This window comes from Scatophagus argus, chromosome 3 (assembly GCF_020382885.2).
Source record: "Scatophagus argus isolate fScaArg1 chromosome 3, fScaArg1.pri, whole genome shotgun sequence".
NCBI lineage: Eukaryota > Metazoa > Chordata > Actinopteri > Scatophagidae > Scatophagus > Scatophagus argus.
This window is the reverse complement of record NC_058495.1, coordinates 13,812,939-13,832,391: the sequence shown is the minus strand read 5'-3', so window position 1 is coordinate 13,832,391 and position 19,453 is coordinate 13,812,939. Positions and strand designations below refer to the sequence as shown.

At 41.1% G+C, this 19,453-nt stretch overlaps 2 protein-coding genes across 2 annotated transcripts in view; both read left to right on the top strand.

Annotated features, from left to right (window-relative positions):
- tex264a (testis expressed 264, ER-phagy receptor a) overlaps positions 1 to 4,021 on the top strand; it is a 63,461-nt gene extending 59,440 nt beyond the window's left edge. The window contains exon 4 of the mRNA XM_046383835.1: positions 2,470 to 4,021. Within this exon, the coding sequence (XP_046239791.1) occupies positions 2,470 to 2,831 (362 nt within the window). The 3' untranslated portion in view covers positions 2,832 to 4,021. The remainder of the gene's footprint in view (positions 1 to 2,469) is intronic.
- A 2,612-nt stretch (positions 4,022 to 6,633) lies between these two features.
- The window catches only part of grm2a (glutamate receptor, metabotropic 2a), a 32,405-nt gene continuing 19,585 nt past the window's right edge, over positions 6,634 to 19,453 (top strand). Inside the window, exons 1-2 of the mRNA XM_046383831.1 lie at positions 6,634 to 7,014; positions 18,623 to 19,348. Coding sequence (XP_046239787.1) covers positions 18,821 to 19,348 — 528 coding nt within the window. The 5' untranslated portion in view covers positions 6,634 to 7,014; positions 18,623 to 18,820. The remainder of the gene's footprint in view (positions 7,015 to 18,622; positions 19,349 to 19,453) is intronic.

Genomic DNA, 19,453 nt, shown 5'->3' with positions numbered 1-19,453 from the left:
GGCTCAGAGCTCAGAGGCTCCCTGTTTATTGTATTTATGTCCCCGGTGACACGTTTAGCGCAAACACACTTTGATGCGTGGATGAGATTTATTTGGCGTGTGAAAGCAGGAAAGTAAAACGGACAATAGTGTTTTAATGTCCTGTGGGATAGTCAAGCCAACTCAAGTTAGATTTTGTTTGTGGAAGACATTTTCTGTCAAGGTAATCCATTTTTAATCAAGTAAAAATTTATTTTTTAAAATAAGTTTATAAAATCGTCAGTATGGCATAAAAACAGGAGCAGAGACGAAATTCTCCAAACGACACAATAACACAGTCGGAAATCAAAACAACTTCAACCTATAGTTATAGAATTAAATAGTTGTTTTCCAAAGATAGACAGTTCCTCTTACCTTGATCACAGCTTTACCAGCTGTGGTGATACGACATGCAGTTAGGAAAACAAAAGATTATTGATATATTTATACATATGGAGCTTTTTTCTGAAATTTCTCACATGTACTTTTCCTCTGCCTCTGAAGTCTCTTCAGAAAGACCAACTGTGGCCCACTGCTCACTGAGTAATATTTGTTACGTAGGTGTCTTGTATTTATAAGTCTGTGTTCCTGTTGTCCTATTTTGCAGTCAAGGAGGACCTCGGATTGCTTCTTTCATCCAACCAACAGTCCAAAATCCAAAAACTCTTCATTTAGTACAATAAACCACATAGAAAAGCAGCAGAAACAGCTGGAACCAGAAAATGTTTGACATTTTTGCTTGAAAAATGACTGAAACAGTTGATCAATTATCAAATATATTGGCAACTAATTTTCTTTTGATTGACTAGCTGATTAATCAACCAACCCTAGCCGCTCTAGAGTTTATTGCAGCCTTCCTCCAAAGATTTTCACACTGCTGGTTTTTACTGCAGTTACTTTGTTTCTGCTCACAACTGTGCACGACGTTTGTCTTGTGGTTCGCTAACACGCAAGCAGTAGTGAGGGATAATGAATTGCTATTCGTTCACAGAGAATCGTAGATCAAAGGCCAATTAGAATCAGTTTTAGCCTGAAGGCATTAGCAAGCTGATCATGTGGTTGAGGAAATCTCTGTCAGTTAAGCTAATGGACGTTTTTCATGATCATTTCAGTATGTGTTATGTGCTGCAAACAGCAGCAGCAAGAAGATTCTCTTCCTGCAATCCTATGGTTTGCTTTCGAGTAGCAAAACACATGGAAGATTACATGTGAGTAATGAGCGGTCTTTGAGTTTATGTGAAAGCTCTTTTCTCTCTTTAACAATAATAATGTGGTTCCTGTGAGCTTGGATGACACACAGGGTCCTAATGAGCTTTAATAACCAAGTTCAAGCTGAAGGAAGCAGAGTTGGTATCATTATAATAAAGTATCAGCTGAGATTTCTCCAAGATGGATCTGATGAATTTTAAGTGACGAACGCAAGCGTTATTTTGCACAGTAGTGATCAAAGGATAGCAGAGAATGAATGAAGATTCCTGTACACACATCTTCACACCCTTGCGTCATCTTTTATAAGGTTTATTACAAAGCATTATGTTAATGTTAGTTAATCCATTAACCTTTGTTTCTGTCCTCTAGTCATGCCAGGCAATTTCTGTCTGACAGCGACAATGAGGTTGACATTTTTGTTTTTTTATTAAAATGTCTCTTATGCATGGATTGTATTTTATGGTGTGTGTTGTATTTAGAGGAGGAATCCTAATGACTCAAAGTTTTCACTTAACCTGTGAGATATTTCAGCGTCTACTGGATGGATTGGTACAAGCATTCATGGTGCCTACATGATGAATCTCTGACTTTTTTGTCGATGCCAGTATGAGGTTGACATTGGTGGATTTGACTAAAATGTCTTTCTAACTAATGGATGACTAAAATTTAGTGCAGATATTGATGGTTCCACAGGATCAACTGTAATAACTTTGGAGAGCCTCTAATGATGTTTACTCTCTCCCCGACTGTACAGTACTTTCATTCTTTTGTTTGGCCAGACAGTAAATGGTTGCCTGCCAACGCCCTAAACCAAGATGAGGAACACAGTTGGCACTAACATGTTAGCATTGTCATTGTGAGCTTGTCAGCACTTCTGCTCAGTGCGTCTTAGCAAAGTATCGTGTATCATGTAACAAAGTATCGTAACAAAATTTTTTCTCTTGATGTTTATGGTGATTACCAACCACAGCCAAGGTTTACAAGGTTTACCAAATGTCCAAACATGTCTCTGATGTAATCTAAATATTTAAGAGGTACAGTAACCATTGTTAAAGCTTCACATGGAGCTTCATTTTTCTGTGTGCTTTTCTTAATTGTGCAGGCACAGCAGTAGCAGTACTCATAGGGAAACCCCGCTCTATCAAGTACATCATATTTGCACACAAACACTTGTAGTTCAGTCTAATTAGATTGCTGTTGCTGCTCACAGAACCTCTGTGTCTCTTTCCCGTGTTGCTGCAGGTGCAGACTCCCACAGTGATGTGAGTTCAGTTAGCGGCGGCGTGCCCTGGGACAGCAGAGAGACGTCTCTGGCTGCTTCCACAGCCGCTTCCCTGGCCTCTTCCCTGCCTCTGAGGGACGTAATGGACGCAAACGATATTATTAAGGCCGGGGACCAGAGCGACAGAGGGTCGAACGAGTCTATGGGCAGCGGCTCGTCCTTTGAAGAGCTTGACCTGGATCAGGAGGAGCAGGAGGAGGGAGCGGAGAGGGAGGATGGAGAAGAGGCAGAAGAGGTCCCTCCGGCTGAAGACGGAGCCGCAGAAGCAGTTGAACTGGTGGCTGAGAAGAAGAAGGAGCCCTTGGGGGATGGAGAGGAGTAGAGAGGATGCTGAAGAGATAAGGGAGGAGGCCATGTAAACGCTGCCGTGCTCGAGAGTTTCTGAGTCGTTGCTCTTGCTGGTTATCTGTCATGTAATCTTCTTGGTGGATCCACAACTGCTCATGCCATGACCAACATGTCATATTTCTGCGCATTCTAATTCCTCTTTTTGAAGCCTGTATTTTATGTTAAACTGTAATCTCAATTTTTCCAAAAAAAAAAAAAAAAATTCCTGATTGTATATTTAAACTTTGTCAGAACAGAACAACGTCAGCGCCCCCATAGGGTAAAGTATTCTTCAATAAAAATAATTTTCTCTGCACGTGGTGTGCAGCAAATGAGAGGCAAGATTTGTTTAGCTCTTTTCATTTCAAACTGTAATCGCGTGTGAATCGCCGACATCCCTGTGCAGCTTAGAAGTGACGCTTTGGTTTAAGATTAACATCAAAGCAAATACATTGAGTCCAGTTATCCTGGATCATCATACAGCATCTTTTTGCCCGTGTGTGTGTGTGTGTGACAGTTGATATTGAACCCCCAGGTTATGTCCTTGGGGACTTGTTGGTCATGTGTTTGTGTGCATTACCTGACTTTGGTGTCTTGATATACAGTAATGGTGGGGTGAAAAATGTGCAGGAAATGAAGCCGTGGAAATTTTACTGGACCTATTTCATAGTGTTGTTAGTTTTTTTTTGGAGAATTTGTGTCACAAAGGGGGAAATCCTGAAATCTGAAAACAACTGTTACCATCACTGGAGAGGACAAAAGTAAAGTAACATCACTGGGTCACCAGGACTAGGATTCAAAATGCAATTCGGGCATGTAAACTTTTCCCCCTTGGATCCTGTACGGAACATTTTATTGTCACTCTACACTTGCTTTAGTTTTTTTTAATGTAATGTTCACTTAGATAGTTGGTTTGTTTAACCGCTCTGCAGTTCTGATTGTAGCCAGAATTCACTCACTTCCAGAGACTAGTTGTGATATGTTCGTAGGCTGAAGCTGTTGGTGCTGTGAGACCTTGGAAATAATGTACAGCACATTGCCATGATTGTGTCTTTCTGTCTGTAATAAACATTTTCAGATGAAATTCAGTTGACAGGAAGCAGTTGTGCATAAAGATTTTGTAGCACAAGCAGTTATCCACCCTTTATTCCATACTGATGTCTATTAAAAACAACCTCAAAGTTTTATAGCACATTACTGCTCTACTCTGAGGACAAGTCCTGTCGATTTTTATTTGTTCATTTCCCCACATAGACCGACAGATGTATCAAAGTGTGTGCAACAGTGGGACACGCTGTTGTTCAGAAGTTATTGATGAGGCAGTAAGTGTGTAATAACTTAATTAAGCTCTCTTTTAAATGTGTGGTTTCGCATTGCAATGATGGCATGTGCCACGGCTTCCTTTGGAAAGGCAACGACGGGGAATTCAAAAGCTGAATTAAAGGGAAAAAAACCTTCATGAAATAACTAATAATGCCGTCATGTAATTTTCAGCGCAAGTTAAGCAACTTGAGCAGAGCTGTTTTAATATTTTTTTTTTGAGAGAGGAGTTTTAAAATGTTGTTTTAAAAATGTGCACACAATAATACAAATTTGGACCCCTTTTTGGCAAGCACAAACCCTCTTAAAAATATGACATGCCAATTCTGTCACTTTAACACGAGCTGCATCGATCTGAGCGGAACTCAAATGAGAGGTTTGGCGTTTGTGTCACAATTTCTTTAATCAGCTGTGTGTACTGCAGAAGAGGACAGACAGGCTCCAGCGGACTATTGATGCTTGATGGATACATGTGTTCTCTGGCCGGTAGTCCTTAATGAGCATCATGACTTATATGTACAAATGTTTTCATTCAAATCGTGCACCATAACAGGCACGCTAATGTTTTTTTTTTCTGATTGGCACATCATCGACCAGAGAGAGAGAGAAAGTCCTTCCTTCTCCTGGGCAGGTCAGTATAGTGGTGGATATTGGCTTATCACACATATGTCATATATGACAGCTATATCAAATAACAGTTGTGGTAATTTAGAAACAGTATCTTTCTTGTATCATTTTAGCAATGAAAAGTTTGGTTTATTATCAGTAGAATGTCAAGCTCAGTACACATTTTGGTCACATTTCTTTAAAAATCAAACTGAAGGCATCCTTATCACAAATGTTTGTTTATGTTATGTGTTTATGTATAAAACTGAATATCAACCAGTAAGTTATTACCGTATTTGATTAATTTAGACTCTCAAATATTAATATTAGTATGTCCCTCAACTTTTCCACACTGGTCTGGCTGTAGTAGATTCACACAATCGATAATGGCACAAGATACACTGTTAATGAAGAGCCAATCAAAGGAAAAGCCTAAATAAACATGTGGGAAAACACAACAAATGCACCATACAAATGCTTCCGTACAGCGTTCACTGAATGTTCTGAGTATGAAAAATAATTCGAGTCACGTGTTATGGCCTTCACCTTCAGCTGATCAACCCAGTTTAATACCAACGGGAGATTTCGGAGCGATGTGGCCAACAGCACTCTGCACCACCGTCATCGAAACACCAAACGAGGTGAGAGTTTAGAGGCTTTACGCCAAGACGCACTGAGGCTGTTCTTACAGTTAATTAGGATGCTTTATTTTTACCTTTAATTTGTCCTCCATCTTACATCATTCCGTTCTTCCATCTTGCACCATCTCTTATGTTGAATATCTAATTCACTAGAAAATGTATCATCATATTGCCCTGGTTGTTTTTCTCTTTCCCCCCCTTCATGGTTCAGGCTTTAAAATATCTCACCTCACAGTCTGTGGGTAACAATCTTTTGTGAGTATGAGATTGGTAGCCACTCTGCCTGCAGAGGTGTGATCAGTCTGCAGGGACAGATGCCCTCACCACATGTCTGTTGCACTTTCACTTTTAATCCTGGCACCCCAATCTTTGTCCAAAGGCAAAAATGAAAATCAGTCTGGAAGAGACTGCGATGACACACTGGGTCAACAACTGATTTAATTAATTGTGAAACCCACATGGGGTGTCATGCAGCTTTGGGGGCACGGAGATTATTGCCTTCCCATGACGTTAATTATTAATCTCATTACATTGCACGTGGAGAGAGATGGAGGGGTGAAGAGATGTCTCAACAAGCAAATTTAGACGCCGGCCATTGCGTGTCTGAGAAGAAAGGGTCTCAGCTCAGCCTCTCAAAGCGCATGTCCCCTGCGCGCTTCACTGTGCCATCTGGGACTGACCTCACACTCTTCCGTGCCGTGTCACAACTTGTTTGCGGATCCTAAATAAAAATTTCCACCACAGAAGATAAGCAGTCTCCAGAGAATAGTGTTGTACCCCCTCCCAACCTCATATGGCCGCTTGAACAAAGAGGGGGCGACTCTTAAACCTTCTCCCCACTGATTATCCACATTCAGGAGCTCACGAAGCACAACAAAGCGGCCGAGAGAAACCTTTTCCACTAGGCTCTAAATTACATAATGTTGATTTGGCGCAGTTGCGATGAGACTGATTATCTCCCGGACTGCTCGTGCGTTTGTTCAAGTGTCCAAACCTTGTGAGAGTTGAGGCTCTCCAAGGTTGGTGTTTCATCTGCAGCAAGATCATCTCTGAAAGAATTATCGCCAGGTGCTGAAGATTTCACAGAGCTCACTCGAGTAACAGGTACAAATTCAACTTTGCGAGCGATTGCTGATTTTTTTTTTTTTTTTTTTTTGTCTTTCTGCGCTGAATCATTTAATCAGGCAAGAACGTCACATTTTGTTCTAATCTGCTCTTTAAATAGATGATATATTTCTTCTTCACAGTTATCCCCCCCCCGTCAGCACAATGAAGTGGGCGTCAGTCGCGTTTGTTTTAAGCGTGTTTTGCAAATGTGACTTTTGAGCGGCTGGCAGCAGGATCCGATCAGTCCTCCAGGAGTCCGGCGGCTCGTCGTGTGCTTGTGGGCTTTTCAGCACCGCGGACAGCTCCGGGCGCGCGGCTCGGCTGCACGCGGTTCAAACTTCAGCCAGCGACGCTCGCCTCCTTCATTCATTCATTCATCCTGTTCCGCTGTAGTTCACAGCCGCGGCGCGTCCAGGCTGAGGGGCTGCTGCATAAGGACATGCGTTGGGTTTACACGATCCATTCATCGCACGGCAGCGCTGGAAACTGAGCAACTGTGCACAGGTAAGGGATGTTGTGGAGGCTCTCTCTGAGTGCTTTTGTCTCCACCAGTTTGTGCGTTGAAGGTGCATTTTGTGTGAACTTCTGCGAGCTGCTGATCTGAGTCAGTTTATTCAGTTGGGAATTTATTTAGGAGCTCACTTCATCTTTGTGTTCTGTTCAGAAAACATTTGTAGCTTCCTCTCATATTCGTGCAAACCAGAAGAAGGATGAATGAATGCGCTGGTGCGTAAGTTTTCATTTTCTGGCAATATTATTGTTTATCGTTGACATAAGCGATTGTTTCCAAGCACCACATCTTTACCTCCTGTGTGGTGGCCACTACATCTACTTGTACTTGCTGCATAACAACATGTGCGAGGCTGCTGGCAAACTGCTAAACAGGCGCTGCAGTACACAACCGCCATGTCTCCAATCTTGCTCGTTTGGCAAAATCAATTTGTGTGTTAAAAAAGTGGGAAACACTGCCGAGAAAGTCGATTTAAAAGTCGAAAACTTGAGTAACTTGAAAATATTTGCTTGCAAAGAACAACATCTTTTCGTTTGGTTTCCACCACGTCATTCCTTAACAGATTCTCCCTTCAGAAGATGCTCATTATTTTCTTTTTCCTCCTCTCTAACTTAAAAAAATAATCCAAACTGATAGGACCACATCGGTGCAGATTATCATCACACTGTGGTAAATTAGCATGAGAACAGTGAGATATGTATTTCTTTGGTTAACAGAACATCAGTAGTTTAAAATGCATTTTTAAACACATGAAGAATACAGATGAATAGCCTGGGGTGCAAATATTTAGAAGCTCTGTCGCTAATATTGGACAAAGTCATTAAGGGAAGCAAAATGTACTGTGGATGCTTCCTCCAGTCCCAGGGGCATCTGGACTGCATGTTCAGCAGATAAAAACACAATAGAACCCCCCAGTGTGCTCTGTTCACTGAACACACAGATCCAACCAGAAGCAGAAGAATTATGAGCAAAGTGTTCAAGCAGCTATTAGAATATCAGACACAGTGAATTTCTTACACAGCAGCAGACTGAAGCGTCTCAGTAAATCTTCCTCCTGTTAAGACTGAGAGTCTGAAATGATGCGCGAGCCTCAGCTGAAGATGTTTGTTACGGAAATTTTTTCAGGTCACGTGGCTGACTGAAGAACACTGTGCTCCACTGCCAACATCTGAATCCAGGAACATGAAAAAAAAAACAGCAGGCAAGACTGTGTGACCTGTACTTTCTTTCACAGCTCAGTCTCACCTGTTACTTTTGACTCGGCGCTATGGGGGGGGGGGTCACTGCCAGCTTAACATGGGGATGGGGAGACCAGATGGATGGCTGCATGCAAGAGTTTTGTGTGGGGGCATGCAAAAATGAGTCATTATCTGCAAACAAAAAACTAAAACACCACAGCGGCTTATACTTGTAATAGCATCACCTGAATGCCTGATATTTCTAACACAGACGAGGAAATTGTGTTATGACTACAAGCCCCCTTTAAAAAGTCTTTAAAGTGGCTGCATGTGTGTTGTATTAGCTGCCACCTCTTGCTAATTTAATTCCTCTCTGATGAATCACTGAGGTCCCTTCAGAAAGGGCAGCTTAATAGCTTATTCTTCTTGATGATCATGTACTTACTCACTCACACATGTGCAGGTGAGGTTGGCAGCTGCACGTCTGCCAGTCTCATCCACATAAAGCCTCGTCTTTACGGCACACCTGATGCCTATAAGATCTGTTAAATCAAATATTTAATGTCCCTCTACACTATTGCAAACGTAGGTGTTTATGTACTGATTTGTGTCCTGTGAGATGATCTGCACTAGTGTCAATGATATGCGGTAGCAGTGTGTTTCTGTTGTGAAGGCAAAGTGACAAAGAACGATAAGAAATGACAGAAAACGTTTGTCTGGCCCTAATTCTAGGTGCACAGAGAGAATGGAAATGTTCTAAAGATGTAAGATGTGTTTTTACTACAAATTAAATTTCTGTATCTTCAGTAGATTTCTACTCAGGCAGAAAGATTAAGCGTGGGCCTACTCCAGTGAAAGCACAGGGAAGCTTCCAATTAATTAATGATGTGCACATGACTCTCAGATTAAAATTAACTGCTGCACTGACTGAAAATCACTCGTTCACATTTTGCATTCGTTGAGTACGTGCGAGAGGTTCCTAGGTGAGTTCTGGGTGGTCAGCTGCATCAATAATTTCAATTTGTGCTGACATATTGTTGACTTCTCCTTATTGCAACTCATGCGGGCGTTTGGTTTCCACCTCAGGAATTTGTCATTATTTTTGGCTATTTGTCGCACAAAGATATACAGTATGTTTAACCCCGTGCCCAAATAATAGATTTCTGACAACACAAGCTGGCTTTACCTCTCATGCACTGTGCTGTTTAAAGAAACTGTTTTGAACCATCAATAGTGACGGCAGCTGATTTGCCATTGAGAGCATTTAAACCATCCTGAATTTATCACCTGCGACTGAGGCCTGGTATTGGTACATTAAAGCATATGAAGTAATATCTCCTCAAAGCCCTTAGGTTGTCTGGAAGTTGTGAGCATAGCAAATGAGGTGTCTTTCCATATCAAGAATTGGTACTGGATGGGCTTATTTGCCTAAGATTTCGAATGCTAATCTCAATAAACAATTTAGTGATAATTCTTTGCTGTTTTAAGAAATGCTTTGAATTTGGTTTTGAAACAAACTTTTCTTTTTTTTTAAAGAATACGCATACTTTTTGCTTGCAAGAGTCTCTCCTTCAAATGAATCAAGAAATGCTGAAAAGAAAAGTCCTCATCTTTATTGGAGTTAGTGGATAGTTGAATTATAATGAGATAATATTGTAAGAAAAAAGAGAAAGGAATGCAATGACTTTAAAACACAGATGGAAATATCACTGCGTAATGTTGTATAGTGGTACCCCCCCCCCACAAAAAGGAAAGATAATATCACGACTCAGTCTGAATGCAATGAAACTGTCAAACTAAGAGAAATTGAAGTGTCTGTTCAAAAACAATCCTTACTGCTCTGGGATATTGTTTTTAAACATAGACAAACTGAATGTGAGCTCTCATCACATTTAGGATAAGGTAACTTTAATACCCTCACTAATTTCGGTTGTCAGTCCAAGAATAGCATTTCTAATGATTCTCCCACCCCCCAAAAAAAGAAAGAAATCGTGGTGTTTGAGGCCACTTTCTTTTAACAGTGTGGTGGTGCGATGATGAATAATGCAAAGATACAATAAAACCCTCTGAAACAAAAGCACCATACATCCATCACAGTGTTCCGGCCAATCATAGGACTGGCAGTAATGATCTCTGAGAGACAAAGAGAGACGATGAATGTTTGATGAGGGAGGCAGAATCGGGCTCCTGGGAGGTAAGGGACCGTGGTATACGTGCAAGGGATTCCCCTTTTTAACGGGTGGAGTGGGAGGAGGAGATGGATGCAGCACAGTCAGTTTTGAGAGATGGGATGAGCAGTTTGTAAAACAGAAACATGAAAGCATACATGTAGTGAGGTTCCACTTACTGACCGACTCAGGCGAGTGTGAGCACAGCGGTATGACAGCGAGCAGCGAGCCTCTTAATTGATTCATGTCTTCTTAATTGCCAGTTGCTGCTGTGAATGTACCTCCCCGCTCTTTAATTTCTAATTGTATGAATGACCTTATCAGAAAAGGCCAGTGGTTGTATTTCCGGGAGATGTTTCATTGTTTTGACATTGAGCCAGTCAGTCTTTCTCCCAACATTAATTGAACTCGAGTGGTGTTGCGAGATAATCCGCGTAGGATTTCCTTGTCTACTATCACTATATTCTGTATATCATGTAAGATCACACTATAAACTCTTCACTGTGCTAAGTAGCCATGTTTGCTACTGTGGAAATGAGACATAATGAGTAATTGCATTGTGACTGAGTGAGGGAAAACTTGTTAATTAGTCCATAATAGGTGGGAATGCATCCAATACAGAAAGGCTACATATTTGATACAACCTCTAAATTGTCTAAAGACCTTCCTGGAGCTGAGCTCAACACCACAAACATGGAGAGATTAAATAAACTAATGCTGGCATTAGTTGTGTCTACAAAGTAGAACTCAGTTCATGAAATACAGATTACAGTTGTTCTATGTGCGTCTTGTAAGGCTGTGTAAAAAGTATATTTATTGCATGGAATGAATTAGTTCATTAATTGTTAGAAAATCAATAGTTTGTCACTGGAATTATACTTTTGCAGAGATAGCAGTATGCTTCTTTGTGAACCTACAGAAAGGCTTGCAAATGAGTCTACGCAAACTCATCGGATCTCAAAACTGTATAGTGTGGACATATGGACAAGCATGACCAAAACAGAACAGAGTCAAACTTGAAACATTACAGTGCTGTGCATAAAAAAATAAAATACACAACCACTTATTCCCACGTGCTCTTTTTATTTCAAGAAGTTTAACAAGCAAATTGGCAAGCAATCGCTGCTCCAAGCATCGCAAAGGCGGGGATGTTCTGCTTTTCACATATCTGTTATAAAATCAAAAATGGGATCCCCAAAGCAGAACACTCGAGATGAAACTCGAGACTTGTGAAATGACTTTACTGAAAGTTTTTCACAGAAAACACTTTTTACAAAATCTTCAAGAAGATCTAACACCAAGTTTCTAACCCTAATGAGGTCCCACTATGGCTGGGGCACCACTTCAGTGTTTGTGGTCTCAAGAGTCCAAAGCTGGGTCCAAATAGTGCGAAGGTACCGGTAGGTTTCACGACAAAAACTGATCAGAGCAGAGCAAGGTAAAACTGGCAAAGGTGAGTGAACAGGTGATCCTGAACACAAGGAAGTGTCAGTAGCTTTTCAGGTTTTCAGTATCATTGCTGTGGCTTGGCAGAGGTTTGGGTCAACATGGAAAAAGGCTGGAGCTTTCTTACAACCCTGATTCCATCAAAATTGTGATGCTGTATAAAACAAAAGCAGAGTGTGGTAATCTGATTATCCTTTCTGACATATACCTAACTGAAATCAGCACAAAGACATTATATTTAATGTTTTACTTTCATCAGCTTAATTTTGTAAATATATACTTATTTTGAATTTGATGCCAGCAACACATTTGGAACAGCAGCAAGAAAACGAATGACAAAGCTGTGTACTGCTTTAAAAAACAAAACAAAACAAAAATCTGTTTTTGAACATTTGAACATTTTACATGTAAACAGGTTTATTGGTAACAGCTGATAGGACGCACGGTGCACACTGCATTCACAAAAGCAAGACAAATTAGACACCCTTGTAATTACATGAAACGATATTTTAATTACGAGAGACAATCTTATAATTATGAGTTTAGGATCTCAAAATTATGAAAAACTGTGCCACCTAAGGACAAATTTCAAGTTGTACAGCTCTGTAGAGCTTCAGTGTCTGGGATTTTAAGCAGGGACAGATGTAGAAAAAAACATGCACACACACTCAACAGTCTCAGGTTCTTTGTGACACCACCAAGTCAGCTTGGATGCATTTCAAATGCATAAATTTATATCCATGAAGCATGAAATGTATTAGTTTAACTGCTCCTGCTGGAAGAGAGTGACTTTCAGCAGTTCAGACTGGGCTTTCCACCCGAACAATCCCAGTGACTTGAGATGCTTCCACAGAGCTGACATCCATCCACCCATGGAGAACATGCAAAACTCCACAGAGAAAAAAACACCCCAGCTGGCCAGCACCAGCTTTGCTTTGCTGTGTGAGCTTTTCTCCTAATTACGAAATATAACGTTTAATGTCTAGTTGTTTTGTTTGTGAATGCAATGCACAAGAGAGGGACATACTGGAAAGGCATACACATACTCATACTTGTTAGTAGGAATTTGTAAACTGAATATCAGCAACCTGTTCTTCATATGTCTCAACAGATTCAGTCAAGTATCACTGAGTTTCAGGTGTCACAGATGCTTCCAGGATAGGAAGCTTCATGCATTGTTTGTGCTCAATATTGTGTGTGTGTGTGTGTGTGGTGTGTTTTACTAACCTTGTGGGGACAAAAATCTGTTTAGAGTTCCAAGTGGGGACTCATGGGGACAAAGGGGTTAGGTTTAGGGTTTAGGTTAAGGTTAGGGTAAACATTAGGGTTAGGCAAGTAATGGTTATGGTTATGCTTAGAGTGAATCTCCTGTATGTGATGTCCCCATAGGGCATGGAAACATAACTGTGTGTGCGTGTGTGTGTTCGTGTCTGCACTCTTGAGTCTTGTTTCCCATTAGAAGATCATTTTCAGTCTTCCCCCACTCAGGACCGTTCTCTTTGTCAGCTGGAAATGTGATTTTAGGGAAGCCTGACTCCCATTACCTTTGCTTCCTCTTAGCCAGCCTTCAAGTCATTCCACTGGGGATCGCCAACCTGCTCACCCAGGCTCAGGGCTGCATATACAGTAGATGACCTCCACTCTTCAATACTTGCAATCGTCTGGGGGGATATTACCATATTAATGCTGCACTCCACTCCTGGGGCAAATGAGTGTCATAAAAAAGGAAACCTGGATAGCAAACCTCACCCTCATCCCTCGTTCACTGCAGCCCACACTAACATCCACTCCTTGTTTTCTTATTTTTTTCCTGCCGTCTTGCATCTGCTGTCTTTTCTTGTATTTTTTTTCGGCCCCCATCCACTCCTCCCATTCCTTCACACAGTCTGGTTTGATGTGTGTAAGAGGCTGGCAGGCTTTACGCTCTTGAATTAAAAAGGCCATCTGGTGAAGAGGAAAACAGACATGATTGCATAGGAGGAGAGAGCAAAAATGAGAGGCATAGTTTTACTTTGAAGTTAACGTGTTGACAGAATCCTGGGTGGGATAATACATCTAAAGTGTAAATATTACTCTTATTTACTCTCATTTACACATACACACCGTGTTTTGGGATTGCCTTACATTGATCAAGTACATGAGCTAGAAACACCCACCATTCCTGTGCCTGCTAAACAGTTGCAATTTTTTTTAAAGGAATAGTTTTATATTTTGGGAGATAGTTCTAGTTCTAACAGCTGGTTAGCTTAGCTTAGCATAAAGACTGGAAGCAAAGAGAAAGAGATAGGTTGGTTCCGTCAAAAGGTAACAAAATCTGCTGCTAACACCTCTGAAGCTCACAAATGAACAGACTATATTTAGTTTGTTTAATCCGCACAATAAACAAAGTGTAAAAACGACACATTGCGAGGAGGTGATTGAATTGTTCTGACACATAAATGTCTGTCAAATTACATGTCAACTGTATGTCTTTTTTTTCCACTTTTGTTTTGTTTAAATTGATTAGACAAACAAGATTTACGTGTTTATTAGCAGATCTTCCCACAGACTGTGATGGGTGAGCCTCAGACTGTCTATGGGGGTCCCTATGAAGGTCATTTTGCACATTTGAAGTGAAATGCATTAATTTGGAGCACTTTTAAGATTAAGAAACTATAACACCAACATAGAAACTATTGAAAATATAAAATGTAGAAAATAATAAAATATAACACTGGGCTTCGGCTCCGCTGCCTGGAAATTAGTGGCTGTACAGTTGCTTTGGATATACAATGTATACATTTGCCTTTAGGCTGTAGTCAACCATCAGTCCATTGCTTTCCATCTACCTTCAGTCCAGAGTTGTAAGTAAACCTTGACTGAGAGACTAGACAATCAAGTTGTTTTATATCATGCACCTATGAGGAAAGTCATCAGTCCCATATGTCCCATGTCGGACTGTCTGGTGCCCACAGAGGCCGTTGTTAGAGAGGTGCAAGTTTGTTTCATGTAAGCGCTTGGGAGCACATGTTTGCATGGGACATTATCTTTTTTGAACTGCAGTTTATGAACACCACTGCCTGCTGGTGTTGATCAGACGTAATAAATGGTTGTGTTTCCCTGTCACGTTTGTCAGGCACAAATACATCAAATAAGCCATGGAAGTGACTGCAAAACACAGACAGACCAAGAGATGCAAGACAAGAGCCTGTAGAAAATATAAAATGTAAATAGAAGTAGAGGGTTTACACACATCAAACCTGGAGAGAACACAGGTTTACTGGAATGTTGTCCCTGTAATTCACTCTCATGTTTTTTTGTTTGTTTTTTGCTTTTGTTTTTGTTTTTTTTAATTTTTTAGGATAGTTAATCAGATTTATAAACAATGACACCCGCTTTGTCCTGAGGAGAAGGCAAGAGCCCACAGAGATTGGCTAGGCCTTCCCCAGCAGTGACAGAGCGTGCAGATATACAGCAAGCGTCGGGAAGGGCTGACTGACAGGGAGCGACAGATTATCTGCTGAAGCCGTGGCACAAAACACAATGTTAGATTTTTACTGTTTTAAGAGGTGTTCATTATGCCACTGTGGCAGGCTGCCACTGTCTTGGTAATTAATGGGGAACACTGATGAGGGAGCTTGAGCGTTACTGGTCAGCGAAATTCTGTTACCTTTAACTGTTTCCCCGTTTCCAGTCCTTACGGTAAGCTTAGCAAACCATCTGCTGCTGGTAGCTTCGTATTTAACAGACAGACGTGAAAGGGATATCATAATATAATATTCTCATCTAAAATAGTTTGACATATTTCCCAAAATGTCAAACTATTGCTTTTAGTGTGATTCTCAAGCAAAGCGTAAGGATGAACTTGAAGTGAAGTGTACACATTAAGTGCTTTGGTCTAAGAGGTCAATAAGCATTCTTTGATTCATAAGACTAAAGCATGTAGAGAAGATGTGGAAATGAAGAATAACAGAATATTCACAGAACGGTTTTCTAAAAGGGGTGTATATGCCATCATAATGGGTTGAATACTGGAGCTTAGTGATCAAAGACAAGGCGAGAAATAGAGTCTGCTGGTGAGATGGAGGCCTCCTGTGGGAATCCAAGACAGGGGAGGAGACTGACAATGTGTCAGCCAGAAATCCTTTTGTGATCATTCTCTCTTGAGGCTGTGTGCTTAAGTGCCTTTCCAGTGTTAATGCCAACATTTTTTTCCTCTGCATAATTCTAAACACATTTGGTCAGCTTACAACCCAGACTAGTTTTTTTTATTATTATTATTATTTAAAATGTATGTACGGCAATGTTTGACACGCAGCAGAGCTATAGCACAGCCAGAATACACTCCCCAAACATTACATCCTGCTTGTAGTACACAATTGTGCTGTTCCGCTTGTGTGCGGCTGCTTTTGTATGCGAGGGAAGTAGCGATGAATTGCCCCATGTATGTCGGCTCTTGTGATGGACTCTCACTTGTTGACAAGATGCTGAGGGAGCAAGCCGAAAGTCTTACATCGACACACTTCTTTTGTGTATAAAATAAATATAAAGGACCTTTTAAGTTTCACTAATAGTTCATCACACATCACATCTTATTTCTTATTGAAAGGCTGCAGTGTTTGCATCTATAAAGCAGTAATTCCTTATCAAATCACTTCTGGACAAGGAAGAATTCTGGTGAATCAAAGGTAAGATAATAAATCAGTATCTCAACACGTTAGAGCTTTGAAACAGAGGCTTTTATCATGCGGTTGCTTCCCTGTTCGGGATGAGTTTAAAAGGCAGAACATGAAAAGCTCTGACTGGAGTCAGATCAGTTCGGTCAGTTCACAGCGCAGGCTTTTCAGTTGTCCCACAGGGCCGTCCTGACGATGCATGGTACATCATCAGGCTGGTCCACTTGTCCTGGTCTGTCTTCCGCTTCCTCTTCACCCTCTCCATCTACCGGCAAGTTTCCATGGAAACAACGGAGAAAGAGAGAGACAGATAGAGAGAGAGAGAGAGAAAGACAAGACAGAAACAGAGAAAAAACCCCAAAGAATGTGGTCTGCAGTCTGACTCCTGTTGAGAGCTACACATTGCTTTAATAGGTAAGTCGGAAAGAAAGACATACGAGTATTAATATCCCCCTGCTATGGTTTCATTATCTCTCATCAATACAGTTAATTACTGCCTGTCAGCCAGCTTGACTTGTTGAGACAGTGGATATGAGACAGATCATTCCAGCTCAATAATTTACTCCAATAAACTTCTCCCACACTCAACCCTCTGTTTAATTAAGCCGCTGGGATTTATGGGGACTGACACCAGGACAGAACAATAACCCCGTAACTCCTCTGTTGCAGATCTAAACATGAACTGCATCAGCTTTAACTCTTCACATGGAAGTGTCACATTAAATCGAGACATGGTTCGGCACAGTATCAATGCCTGAATTAGGGCAAATCTGAGCAAATTTTATTTAGCCTGTTATATTGAATTTTACTGCTTCAGGTAAATGACATTTGTATGGCTGGAGGTTTTATATGGGCTTAAAGTAAGCTGACTTAAAAAAACAGAGTAGCATTTTGGCCAATACTCAGATAACAGATAGCAATACAGAATAAATTCACTCCTCCCCAAAAGTACAATCTGTTGTCAACTGTATTTTGCAGTAACTTGGCAGCTTATCTTTTCCTTCTTCTAACTCCAAGGAATTCATTTTGCACCTGACCCTAACCTTTGCCCTGGATGATCAATTGTGTGATATCATTAGTGTAAATGAACCAAAACAGTAAATACTTTCATAATTCAAGGACTCTGCAGTGTTTTTCCAGCAACACTGAAATCCCAGATGCACTGTTTGTCTCAGTATGAGTCACATTTGTTTTACTAACATGTTTTTTTTTTTTGTTTTTTTTTTAGCAGGGAATGAGAAATACTCACATTATTTTGGAGTTGCATCTCACTTTCTATTAAAAAAAGTACCACACTATAGAGAGCAGAACTAATGAATACTTTTATGTATCTCGAGATTAAATCACACTAATTGAATCAGCTGGCAACAAAATTAATTCATGTGCTTGACACAGATTTCAATAATTTATCTCCTTTTTATTCGCGTGTAGGTTTTGCTTTTGTTGGGCATAAATTGTGTTCTTTGTAAGAGAATATGAGCGGTTGATGTAATCTGACAAAACAGTCCTTGGGGGTCACAATTCATAATTTCTGTAGACTTTGGGTGTGCAGGAGCGTGTGCAAATGTGATTATAAAGCAGCTGTACGATCATGGAAGTAAGTCAGAGAGACAATGAAACAGCAGGGGAGGGGATGGGCTTCAGAATAAAACATACCCACACACTCTGAATGAAGCCTCTTACACTGATGGTTTGACTTGTGAAAACACAAGAAAACCATTTGGTGGGTGTTCGCATGGTCTTCAGATAACTCTGCTCTGATGTCAAACTCTGTCTTCAAGCTTCTGCCAACATTTTACTGGTATTAATATTTTCAGTACTATATACATTATATACCTCTTCCTGGTTGATATTAACAGAAACATTTCAAAGGTAAATTGCCCTTATATTTCCTGTAAACCAAATGAGAAAGAAAATAGTCAAAAAAGAACATAGTAGCACATGTGGTGCTACTAACTGTCTTAATTGTTTTCTGTCCTTCATATCACATCAATCATCAACAAGCATCAAAAGATACAAATATTTACTGCAGATGTCAAATATTTCCATGGAACAAGTCAGTCCCTGGCAGACGCATACATGTGTGTAAGACAAAGGGATCATTGTTCTCCAGCTCAAAGGCTATGACTGAATTTCTCTCTGTTTGATCTGCAGGCTCCAATCTACAAAAAACTCTGAAGAACAGAGGGACGAAGAGGATGGTGCTGATGCTGTAAATGGCCTCTGTAAGAATAAAAACACTGGTGCTTTGAGAGCTGGTGCTGCTGCGCCTTGCTGTTCTTTTCTTCAAAGCTTGACCAGACGCTGAAAAGAAACCGCAGGCAGGACGGTGACCTTGTTTTGTCCAGGGATATGTCATTGGGGAGATCCCCTGTGTTGGGGGTGCGCCCTGTGCCCCGACCCCTCTGGCTGTCCCACCTCAGCCTGCTGTGCTTATGCGTATCTCTCTTTGCCCAGGCTCCCCAGGGTTTGCCTGTGGTAGGTTATAACACCGACTCCAAGAGGGAGATCACACTGGATGGGGATTTGATGATCGGCGGCCTGTTCCCTGTGCACCAGAAGGGTGAGGGCGCACAAGACTGTGGGAAGATCAATGCTCAGAGAGGGATCCAGAGACTGGAGGCCATGCTGCTGGCACTAGATGATATCAACAAGGACGAGCGCATCCTGCCCGGGATAAGACTGGGAGCTCATATACTGGACACTTGCTCTAAGGACACCTACGCTCTGGAGCAGTCTCTGGAGTTCGTCCGGGCCTCCCTCACCAAAGTGGATGACAGCGAGTACACATGTCCTGATGGCTCCTATGCCATCCATGATGACGTCCCTCTGGCTATCTCTGGGGTCATTGGAGGCTCCTACAGTGATGTTTCCATTCAGGTAGGAACCAACAGATCAACTGAGTGGGTGGGGCTGTCTTCCTTGTATCTGCAGTAGTGCAATTAATTTTCAATTTCATGTTAAAGATCATCTTTGGTTTATGTC